Consider the following 12678-nt stretch of genomic DNA (forward strand, 5'->3'; position numbering starts at 1 on the left):
AATTAGGGGTCATTTGTTTATTCATCGGTAAAATATAACTAAACCCACACCATTTCTATACCCATCAGGGTGGCAGAAACCAAAAACCATGCCGAAGGCTTCTCATACCGATATTTGAGGTGGTCTCCGGGAGGACAGGACAGAGGTAAGTCATATCACGGACTCACCGATCCGCCCGTAGGCACACGGATAAAATTACTGAATGACCGGACCGCCTCAACAGCAACACTGGCGAGGACTGTAGTTGAGTCCTAAAGGTCACCACCGGCCAAGGTAAAATACTTCCCTAAGGAACTACGTCCCGTCATCGATGGAAGGAGTCAGACCCCCACCTTTTCGTGTACCCTTCAGGGTGGCGAGAAACCACCACCATGCCCGAAGTTTCTCGTCTTCATTTCGAAGTGCCCCTTCCCGGGTGCTGGATAAGACAGAGGTAAGATTATTTGAAATAACACGGCTTTGATGTCTGTCACAATATAATGTTTAAAAAAAAAACTTTTGAAGGTAACATGAACATCAAGTTTCAAAATAAAAGATTTAATTGAAATAAAACAGAATCTACATGTTCCCTGCAAACTAGTTGGGTGGCAAAGACGGCCAGTTATTATTATGGTGCTTTGCATATTAATAAAAATGTTTTCATCACAAATGAATAAAAATAAAAATTTATTTTAATAATTCAATTGATTTCTGATTGTGAATAAGAATTGGTCTCTGATCAGATTAATCTATCATAGTATACAGGATTTTTAACGATGGATTACAAATAAGATGGTAAAAGAAACCTGCTCTAACCTCTTTCGAAATAGCGGCTTCTTGCATTCCAACGTAATTCTCCAAGTCTCTTGGGCGATTCTTAGGCGAACTTTTTTCATACATGGCCTTACTCTCAGATTCTGTCTGAGGTACCGAAGATTTCCGTGAATTATGCTTATGAGGAGATTTCTGTCTGTAACGATGTTCGTTGGAATATCCAATATCCAAACGTTGCAGATTTTTCTCATTGCCACGAAAGGAGTTATTTCCAGCCGCTGAGTCGATACCTAATTTGAAAAAATGAAAAATGATTGATAAGGCTTAGTTTATTTAAAGTTGCATGCATTTTCAGAGAAGTTGCTGTCTCTACAGAATTTCTGACAATATTACTGTCAAGTTTAATATGTTTGACAATGAAGAAAGGCAAATGTGATCTGAAATACAACAATATATAGTCAACAGGCACATGAGTTAGTACACTTTCGAAGGAAATAAAAGCGATATTAAAAATGATTTTATTCAGAAATAATTTGGACATAACTTGGAACTATGGTGTCATGATATGGTGTTGATTTATGATGTCATGATACTAGACGTTCAAAAATATTCTGATGAAGATAACTCAATTCAATGAGTGATTCTTATATCAAAAATTTCGTATTTTGTAAAATAAAATTTAAAAAAATACAAAAGTTACATTGTTTGCATGAAGTCGAGATTATAGAAGGGAACAAATAAATCCTTAAGGCTAGGACAAAGTTCTTAGATTTTGGTCTTTGTTGTGTGTGTGCGTGTGTAATTACGTTCTACAAGACAGACCGTTTGAGCTACAGCTGCTAAACTTGGCACTTTAGATTCTTGAGTGTGGAAATGTGCATATCAGGACAATTTTTTTTTGTAAATTTTATTTAGAATTTTAATTGAGTAAAAAGTAAAGGACATTTTGACGTTCTTTCATCATAGCTTCCGAAACAAAAATGTAAGTATTTATAGCATTATTTTTTTTTAACAAAATCTTAAAATTCAAAAATGTATTTTTTTAATAAAATCAATATTTTTGCCATATAATTTCTTTCCTATTTTTAATTAATTAAAAAATATTTTTAACATATTTTATAACATTATAATATGTTAGAACTGAACTCATTAAAAGTGAAATCGAAATCTTTTTTATTGTTGCTATTAATATTTCACGCTGATTTTTTTCCCTTTGATGATGATCACGACATGAAGATATTTTTTAACAACTATCTTTTAAAAATTGAAATTTTTAATAACTATTAATTCCAACAATCCAACTAGCCAGAAAAAGTGGCTTGTGTGCTTACATATATGTAACACATTCTAATTAACCTACTGCTTAAAATCAATTATTTAATTATTTGATCTCCGATGTCAGTGTAATTTTAACTAATAACTTGCGAGAGCTTTGCTTCTCCTGCAAAGAGCCCTGGCAGTAAATTCCTTCCTGAAATTTTACAAGTTCAAAATACTTTCTCACGATCTCGTTTTCTTGTTTTTTTCCCTTCTTGGTTGATTCTCTATGCTACACCGTTCTCTTCATGGTTTTAAAAAAGAAATGTTGATAACAGATAAAAGTGAACCATTTAGCTAAATCGTGAAGAATAAAAAGGGTTAGAGCATAGTTTTTCAAAGAATGCTGTATTGTATTTAATGTATTGCATAGCAATAACCTATTAGTATCAACCAGGTTCTACACCAAAGATGCTAAACTGACATAAAATTACCTATCCATTCATCCATCCATCTATCTATAAATACATATATAACTGCATTAATTGATTTGTTGTTGTTGTAGTAGTATTCTGTTTGCAAGCTTTATTTTTCAATTCACTGACATAGGCACAAATCATCCACAGAAAAGAATGGGAAGGATGAAAGACTTGGAGAAAGTGAAAACTGGTCTCAAGAAACTCTAAGCTGATGTAAAAATTTAAAAAGCGATTGTATAGAGAATGAATTCATTTCTTAGTCTGAGGCTTCAAAGAATTTATATTATTAGGGGAAAAATAATAACTATTAAGATGTCATATACAGACCTCCTTCTGTATAGGGTGAGCGATGATTCCCCCTTTGATTTCTCCTGTTAGGGGAATGGCCACTTGTTGCTGGTTCTGTCGTCAGGATAGGTGATTTATTAGGCTTGACGTCCCTTGGCGAACTGCTACTACTCTCGCTCTTCTGTTGGCGGTTGTCCCGTCGGATCTGAATCATGGTTTTCATCTTCCCCCACGGAGTTTTGGGAGACTTCTTGGCTGAGAGAAGGAAAAAAAAATATTATTAAACAAGGACGAAGACAGAGCAAGCGATTTATGCTGGAACTCTGAATTATAATAATACTGTGGTAGCAGGCAGTTCACAGTCGGTATTTGTGCAATCATAACAGCGAATATTGAAAATAATTTCAGATTTTTTATTATGTTGAAACGTGTGTACACTCATTCAGCTTGTAAATCTTTATGTCTATTTTTATAGATAAAATATACCGATATTTGACAGAAATTTTCATTTCGAATATTTATAGGGTAGAATCTTAATTTAAATAAAATATCAATGATGAATATATTTGGACATGCAAATTAAAATAATAAATTTTCTTTTATAGAAATGAAAAAAAAAATTTAAGATATCAGTTTTATTAATTTGAAATTATTCTTGACCTAAAAACTACATGTGGATTTTCGCCTATGTAACTGATTTTGGGAAATTCAACGATAATTTATATTCTTTTTTTATCTTTCGTTTCATAAAAAAGATTTCACAATGCATTCGTTTTTTTGCGATGATTTGTTTTATTATTATATTTTTAGTTTCGGCTTTTCTTTTGATAAATAGAAATATAAATAGTTCCTTTTTAGCAATTTCAAGAACAATAGGTTATTTTTTCTGTTTTATTATAAATTTTTATTCCTGGAAGTTATTCGTTTTATGGCTTTTTAAAATGTTTCTTTTCCCATAATTGTTATGATTGAGAATTCCTGATTTTACGAATTGAATGATACAATTATTTTTTTTTCAATCGTTTCACAAAACATATGGATAATGCTATTTGTTTTTACGGCGATTCATTTCATAGTTAGGTTTTCAGATTTCAGTTTCTTCTGATGGATAGGAATAGTAATAAGTTGTTTGACTAATACAATTAAAATGAATTGTTTTATGCAATAAATACGGAAAGCTACTCACTTTGTTACGATTCCTTTGATTAATAACTGATTGAATAACTGATTTTGGCGAATTCAACAAAAGCAATTTTTTATTATATTTTAAGATGTCTTCAAAAAGTGCTTTCTATTTATGATTATGTTTTGTTATTTTATTTATCCTTTGACTAATAGAGAAATAAAAAATTATTTTAGTGTATATTTTACTGTATTTGGTTGAGTATATAAATAAGAAAATAGGTAACATAAATAAGAATCCCTCTACTGATTTTAATTACCCAATTCTTCTTTTTCAAAACTTTCCATTGCTGCCTGTGCGGTTTTGGAATCCAAGGTACCAGACTTCTTGACTGCAACAGAAAAAAAAATGGAAACATATCAGGATTGGACATATTAAGGATTTGCACATACTATTATTGGACATATTAGGATATATTAGGACATTAAGGTTTCAATCTAGTTCAGTAACATTAAAAAGTAAAGTTAATAAAAAAGTAGCCTTAAAAGCACTCTTTTATTAATGCACTAAAAGAATGTATTTTTGAAAATTTGATTAACTTCTACTTTTTAGTTTTTAATTTATAATTCATAATTCTAAATAATTTTTTTTCTTAAATTCGCAACTGGGTAGTGTTGCTTGCATGGCGTTAAATTAATTCACTGCTGATCAAGCTCTAACCATATTAAAATTATGCACTATAAGCAAAAGCGTAATGATTTGAAATTTCTAAAGTATCTGTAAGTGAGTGGAATAACACGATTTCAAAATTTAATTTTTACCAAAGCAAAATCATGTAAAAATATTTAAGAAACTTCATATTTATATTTTTCAATAATCCATTTGCCCATCATTCAAATAAAAGCCAATATAAAGTAAATAAACATGATGGGATTTAATGACAATTGAAAACAATGCTATATTCAAGATGAAAATATACGCAAATGATTGTTATAAGCAAATCCAGAGAAAATGTGAGAACGCTAGATGATAAAATGTAAAATCTATGATATTAAAAATGTAACAATGTTTTTATAATACGAGATTTAGAAAAACGTGAAGATCTGACCTAAACCATGGCATTATATACGGAGAAATTAAGCCAAAACGCTTCGTTGAATATATAAAGACGAGGAGGGTATTCAGAATTAAAAATTTAAGTAAATCCAATTAAAAGTGGACATTGCGATTCAATATATGAGCTGATAAAAATAATTTTACATCACATAATAATATCACATAATATTATAATAATTTTTAATATGGATAGCATTAACATATAATCTCTAGCTCCTAGAATAAATAATCTTTTATACCTTTACGAGTGTTATATGTATGCTTCTTTAGCGGTGAGTTAATTCAACATCTCCTAATTATATATATATATATATATATATATATATATATATATATATATAAATTACGTGTCACGTTGTTTGTCCGCGATGGACTCCTACACTACTTAACCGATTTTAATCAAATTTACACACCGTGTGCAGTTTGATCTAACTTAAAAGATAGGATAGCCCTTTTTTTGAATTTTTAATTAGAATTTTAATTATTAATTAAAAACTAACTTTCCCGCCAAAAAATCGCCAAATGAGTACGGCTTCAATTTTTTTTCCCAACAGTCATGAGGCTTGGCTTAAGATTTTTCGGCTGATTATTTGAAACGATTCTATTTATTTTCTTAATGTTTGATGCATTTAAAATTAAACATTGTTAATGAATCGATCTTTCGGATTCATTCTGAAGTACTTTTGAATTAAAATAAAACAGAATAAAGGAAGTTAAAAATTTCTAATCTGCATAGCGTTACCCCAACTGGCGTAGAAAAAATCACGCATTTGCGTTCCGCAACTGGCGTTGAAAATTCACGCATGCGCATTGTATTATGATTGTTTACATTTCAACGGAAGCGGACTCGATTTAAATTATTTTTAGGTTCGTTGCATGTTTTTGTAATTAAATTGTATTTAAGTTAGTTATATATTTTTTGTATACGCTTATAGTTTTAAGTACATCGTTTTTTAAGTAGTTTTTTTTAACCTGTTTTCACCCGATTATTTTAAACGATTCGTTTTATTTTCTTAATGTTTGATGCATTTAAAATTAAACATTGTTAATGAATCGTTCTGGTCATGATGAATCTGAGAATATTTTGTTGACAATTTCTTGAGATATTACATAAATTAAGAAAGATATTCTTTAGTGCCCATAAAGTTTAAACGCTCAGTGACTCTATTATCAGTAATCATATTATTAAAAAAAAATGCTTTGTTTCAGTAAAAAATATTATATTAATTGCAGATTAATCCTTTCCACTTTAATTTAAAACATAAATTCTACGAGAGGTAACAGAAAATTAGAGAGATACATATTACGTTGTGACTGAAGGCGTTTATAATATTATGAGTGAATTATATATCAAAATTTGAAGTTTTAAAATATTTTGAAGAAGAAGTTATTAAAGTAGGAATTGCATAAAATATTTAATTATTAAAATTTTAACGAACATTAAGATGGGCGAACTGGCTGGTCGCCAAAGGCGGCTAGTATATATATATATATATATAAATTAAAATTACTATAAAATTCAAAATATTTTTTTTTCTATCCGTATGTGATATACTGATAGAAACATTCAAAGCAAACTGTAATTCCGATCTTCTTTTTAATGAATTCTTTCTCAGAATATTTTGTGGGGATTCATTTCTTTATAGTACCGTTTTTAGAGCCTGGCAATTGAGTGATTTTATCTTCTTGTTCTTATTTTTAATACCAAAACTTAATTCCTACATTTTAATACTCTAATAAAAGATTTTTTATAAAAGCTTTCTTTTCCACTATTTTCCGTTTTAAGTTTTCTATATATTTAATAATAATATAATAAATATTTTGGATTCTTCAAAATATTTTTTAAAAAATTTGCCGCCGGTTTTTCCTCAAATTAAATAAAAATGAAATAAGATTGATCTATTGATTGATAAATACCGAAAATATTAAACTATTGCATTAGCATCGAAAACATTCAACTGCTAACAAATAACTCGACAGATAAACCTTTAGTGCAATGATTAGCAAATCTATTACAAGAAAACAAATAAACTCCAATGAAATCCTGTTAATATACGATGGTGCTTAAGCGAAAGCAACATGTGGTATTATGCATATTAAGTATTAGGGCATTTTGGTTGATTTAACGATCTTGAATTCCACCTAATTTACTTAAAATATAGTTAAATATTTTTAAGTTGTAAAATTTAACTGAAAAAACTTATACATTTAATGGGATTATCGTTTTCAGATATCTTATATTTTAGACAAATGAATTTTTTTTATAAATATGATAAAAATGCATATTGTATCGTATCTTATTCATCGCTTATGCGCTAACAATTTCGAAATATTTAATTAAGTAGAATTGCATTTCCTATGCTGGTAACTCTTCGTCTTTTTTAATGACGAAAAACTGTCGAATCCAATAGTAATAAATAGTGGAATCTATAGAATCATTAGGCTTTTTTAAGATTTTATAAGGCTAATTTATAATGTTCAAAATATATTTATACAGGATCTTTCATTTTAGACACAAATAAACATTTACTTTCACCTTAATTACTTCTTTTGGGGAATAAAATTCCTAATAATTCCTAACAGTTTCCCAGTTTCCTAATATTTAACAGTTTCAACAGTTTTCAAATAATATTGTAGTCCATATGAGTATCATAACTTATCTGATAACCACTTTATTATACAGTTGATTATTTTGTCAACAATTTTTCTGCGTACTATGAAAAATGTCTTATAATATATTTTGTTCTTAATTTTAAACTTTTAATCTCGAGAATTCATTTTTGCTTGAACTTTATCAAAAGACTATCTTTAATTTATTTGCAAGTAATGTGACGGATTTTCAGTCAGGTAGATTAGGCAGCTGCCTAAGGCCGTTGGTCTGAGAGGAAGATGCAGGTATGTTAGTTAAACATATTTACATATTTACCAAACAAATAAATTCGTTAAAAAGAGTACTAATTTTCAGAATTATAACACATTATAACTACAATGTGTACTTGCCCTGAATTATTAATATCATTATTAAATAAATAATACTATCCTTAGTTATCATAATGCACTATCTGATTATTGTTACTGCAACTGATACACATTCAAAAATATAATGAACAGTCAAAGTATAAATTTTTAGAAATTCTTAAAATAGTTCTTAATAATTTTATAATTTAATAGTACGCTCTTCTCAAAAATTAAATTGATATATAAATGGTGATAATTTTATTTTGACAAAAGAAGAAAATAAGGCAAATGAATGCTGGTCCATAAATGTAATGAACAATGAATGGAAAAATGATGCATTTGACAATAAAAAATGTATTACCGGAAACGTATCTTGATGACGCACATATTGTTCTATGCACATTCAACTGCAAACGTCGGCTTCGCTTTCAACTTCTGTTGACAAAAGTTTGATTACTGTGTTCTGATCTATTTGAGAAATACATGGCATTGTTCCTCTCATAAATACATAGCTGTTATCGTTTTAGCATGTACAGTCATTTACCGTAAAACTCCTAAAACTTTATCACCTGGATAACGCCGCTAGAGCCACAGTGCGACTTCCATTTAGACACACCTTATAGTATGCATTGAGGATTGTATTGAATATTATTAATATTGCAGTGAAGATTTAAAAGGGCTTAATATACATTTTTTGAGATGCAGAAAAAAATTCCTTAATGTAGTTGAGTTAATAATATTAAATTTATATTTCAAATGCGGGTTTGAAAGGTAAATTTGTATTCAATGCATTTGTTAGATTCACTGTATTGAGACTCATAACGATTAATAAAGCAAATAAAAATGTTCCGTTGCAAAATAATTATCCACAATGAAAGTATTGGATTTCAGTATAGTAATATGTGTTAAAAATTTTAAGAGAAATCTTCATAAAAAATTGAATTTGAAGTAAAAATAAAATTTAAATCACTGAATTTAGTTTTGTTTAGTTTAATTGCATTAATATCTTTTGAAGCAATGCAACGATTATTTTGGAGTAGACTGCTTAATTATGAACCCCGATCCGATGACGAGGACACCGACACTAGCAACATTCGTTCTAAGTCTTTACATCACATTAATCGGAGGACTTTCGGCCAGAAGGGCTTAATGTGCGCCGTATAAAGTTTCAAGATGTTTTTGCAATGGAAGCACATTTCGAGCCTGGAATCTTTCAATTTAAATTAATGGAAGGCAAGTATTTCGTTGATAAACGCTAATTTTATGCATTGATATATTTTTCTGTGGGTTTGTTATATTTTGTCATTTAATTTTCCTCGGTTTATAAATCTCACTGTGAAGCAACACTACAATTATGTTTGGATCCACCACTTATCTATGAGCCACGATCAGATGACGAAAACGCCTAAAAGGCAGTTGTTCTTTCTAAGCTTTCACACCACTCCATAGACAGGACATTCGACCCTGAAGGATTTAGTATACACCGGATAAGCTTACATGACGTTCATCAGTAGAAACTCATTTCGAGCCTAGAATCTTCCATTTTAAATGAATGAAAGACAAGTATTTCGTTGTTAAATGCAAATTCCATGCATTTCATATTTTTTTCTTTCTATTTTGCGGTTTTGTTTTGGCATTCAATCTTACTCGGGTTATAAATTCGGACTAAAAATATCTTACATTGTGTATACACTAGTTGTGTTTCGTGCCCCTTTCTCATAAACAAGAAATTAAAAGCCAGTCACGGCTAATTTATTTAGGAAGAACAGCGCCTTTCGTCTGAAGGAGTTATTTGGCATTCCTTCTGTAACCAAGCCCAAGAGTTCGTTTGTTGATAAGTTCCCTCGAAACTAACCCATTTTTCGACACAAGATTCCAGTGTTGTTTTGAAACAATTTGGTACGTTGTTCAGCACTTGAACTTGTGCCATTTTCCGCCAATAGCAAGCACGCGCAACCAATCTGTCTTTCCATATCTTCAGGTGCGAAGCTGTTTAAAAAGTGTCTCCCAGGTGACGAAAGTAAACCCTTTTCTTTCTATTTATACATCACCTTGCGCCAGTGATACGATTTCAAAAAGCACCTCGAAAACATTAAAGGTAAAAATATCATAGGTTGGGCACTAAAATTTTTGTGACCGCAGCATTCCAAACATCATTCAAGTTCGTGTTCCAGCCGACATTCCTTCATTTTCTTTTCTTTTTTAAAATTGACTTTTTTAATTACCTTTTTGCTACCTTTTTACATTACTTCGGATAAAATTATACTCTAGTTTGAGTATGTCTGGCACTCGAAGTCGTAAACTTTCAGAAAGCACAACAAATCAAGTGGGCAGGCCAAGCCATTAGGTGCTGTTATTTCTAGTAAGAGAATATACATTCGCAAGTTTCTGAAATGCAGCCAAGATTGGCGGAGTTTCGCGATGAATTTGAACTGTTGCTGAACGATTTGAATGTCAGAGGTTTACGTATTTGAGTTTGAATTTTTTCTCTTTTTATTTTCTTTTTTTCCGCCAAGAGGTGAAAGGACTCTTCCAACGAAGACTGAACTGATGAAACTGATGAAGGTAAATTTATAAATGAGAAATCGAATCTTCTAGAAAGAAGCGCAGAAACGTATAAAGAAAGATAATTTGAAATGCTAATGATGTCTAAATCAAAATTTTTATGCTGTCTTTGGTATACTAAGATTATATTAAGTTCAAAACTAGCGGATCACATCAATACTTTCTCATTTATTCTGTAATAAAGGTTTTACACCCCCTTCCCCCAAAAATGAGGTTTTCGACTGTTCAAATTTTTGTTTGTATCAATCCGCAAATGAACGTTTAGTTCTTAGTAAGATTGTGAAGAAAACAGAATATGCATTTCGAATATCTTTTTTTGACAGATTAAAAACTGGATTTGTTATAGCGCTTCAAACTTAAATTCAGGATCATTGACCAAATTTCATTTATCTAAGTTGCTGCATTTTTAAGTTAACCTTCATGTAAACGTAGAAAAGGATAGATGTCCAACTTTCAGATGAATTAGCTTAAATTTTCCTACAGATTTATAGTTTAGATGATAAAAGTGTGTATCAAATTTAATTCATCTATCTCTTTACATTATGTAGATATTGTATTCCCTTTTACTCAGTTGGCGGGTTTAGGTTTAGTGGCACAAGAGCCAATAATAGGCTATACTGCGCCAATCAAATGGTTTGAAATTATACCACGTGGAGTTAAAAGTTTAAATAGATGAAGTACAATAAATGAATAATTCGGTGAAACAGCAGTAATAAAAACTTGAGAAGTAAAGTAAAAGCCAGTATAATGATCAAAAACTACTATGTAAAATGATAGAAACCATTAGCCTTTATAAAGTTAAAAATATATTGATCACTCCATATGACAAAGCAAATTTTGAACTTTCTTTAAAAGTTGAGTAAATGAATGGTTATATGAATATAAAACAAAATAGTTAAAATATATTGGAAACAAATGCAAATGGCTACGTATTTAAAATAAAGAACAATTTGAAGGGTTTAAACAGTTGAAGAAATAAATGCTTGTTTAAAAATTAATAGTATGTAAAAATTTAAAAATATTTGGCTGGTGATTATTTTCCAATAAATCAATGAAAGCTAAAGGTGATAAATGAAAACAAAAACTGGTTAAAATGAACATTAAAGGCAGAGCATTCGATTAAAATGCGACTCTTGTACTGAGATATACAAACTTATAAACTTCCTCTGAATGAGTTTAATTCAAAATTTACTAGAAATATATAAATTTAATTTAAATTTGAAGTTTAAAATTTGGTCCACTTTCGTTTTTTTTTTTTTGAATTAATGAATTTACTGACAAGCAGGGGACAGCCAGGCACTATTCCAAAGAATTAATTTTCTCGAACATCGGGAGGTCTGAAACTCTAAGATTCAACCAGGTCGAATTTTTTTGACCATTATAATACTTTTATTTTTTATTCATTGTATGCTAGAAAGAAAAAAGGAAGAAGATTCAAATCGAATTCTATCTTGAAATATTGTAATAGAAATATTGTATATTTTAGTATTGATTCGGGTATCAATGTAGAAATTTTTAAAATTTTCTCTTAAACGCTGCAATGATAATGCACACACAAAATTGTATTTAATATCGATACAACACGATATATACAAAGGCACTTACTGTAGCAGTGAAAAGAATTGTTATAAAATATTGTTTAAAACATTTTGAAAAATTTATTAAAATCTTAGGGAACTCCATAGAAAGAGAGAAAATTACTAAAATTAAATTGTTTTAATTTAAAAAAAATGCAGTAGATACGAAACTAAGTTTGAATGCAATTCCAAAACATTTTAAATAATATTATTTTGCTTCATTTATCAATATATTATTTTTGAAATTTCAACCATAGCAACAGTAAAGTGCATGTGAAAATTGTATTTAACATTATTATAACGCGGCGTAAATAAATACGGTTACTAAAATAATAAAAAAGTATTGCTATAAAATATAATTAAAAATATTTTTAAAAAATTATTAAAATCGAAAAAGATTTGTTAATGAAATAAAAAATAAAAATGTTAGTATTAAACAAGTATTTAAAAAAATTAAAGTGGCTTAAAAGTTGCTTATGTACAATAATAGGTCCTGAAGTTATGTCGACGAACATATCGTAGACAGAATTTTGTACTAAAAAGTTCTTGACCTTCGAATATT

At 29.5% G+C, this 12678-nt stretch overlaps 1 protein-coding gene across 2 annotated transcripts in view; it reads right to left on the reverse strand.

The window, feature by feature from the left end:
- The window catches only part of LOC129981025 (uncharacterized), a 90877-nt gene that overhangs the window by 26629 nt on the left and 51570 nt on the right, over positions 1 to 12678 (reverse strand). For both annotated transcript variants that reach the window (XM_056091625.1, XM_056091626.1), the window contains exons 3-5: positions 4220 to 4291; positions 2817 to 3032; positions 796 to 1043 (exon numbers count right to left, since the gene is read on the reverse strand). In XM_056091625.1, coding sequence (XP_055947600.1) covers positions 796 to 1043; positions 2817 to 3032; positions 4220 to 4291 — 536 coding nt within the window. The remainder of the gene's footprint in view (positions 1 to 795; positions 1044 to 2816; positions 3033 to 4219; positions 4292 to 12678) is intronic.

The sequence above is a fragment of the Argiope bruennichi genome, chromosome 8 (genome assembly GCF_947563725.1).
Source record: "Argiope bruennichi chromosome 8, qqArgBrue1.1, whole genome shotgun sequence".
In the NCBI taxonomy this organism is placed as follows: Eukaryota; Metazoa; Arthropoda; class Arachnida; order Araneae; family Araneidae; genus Argiope; species Argiope bruennichi.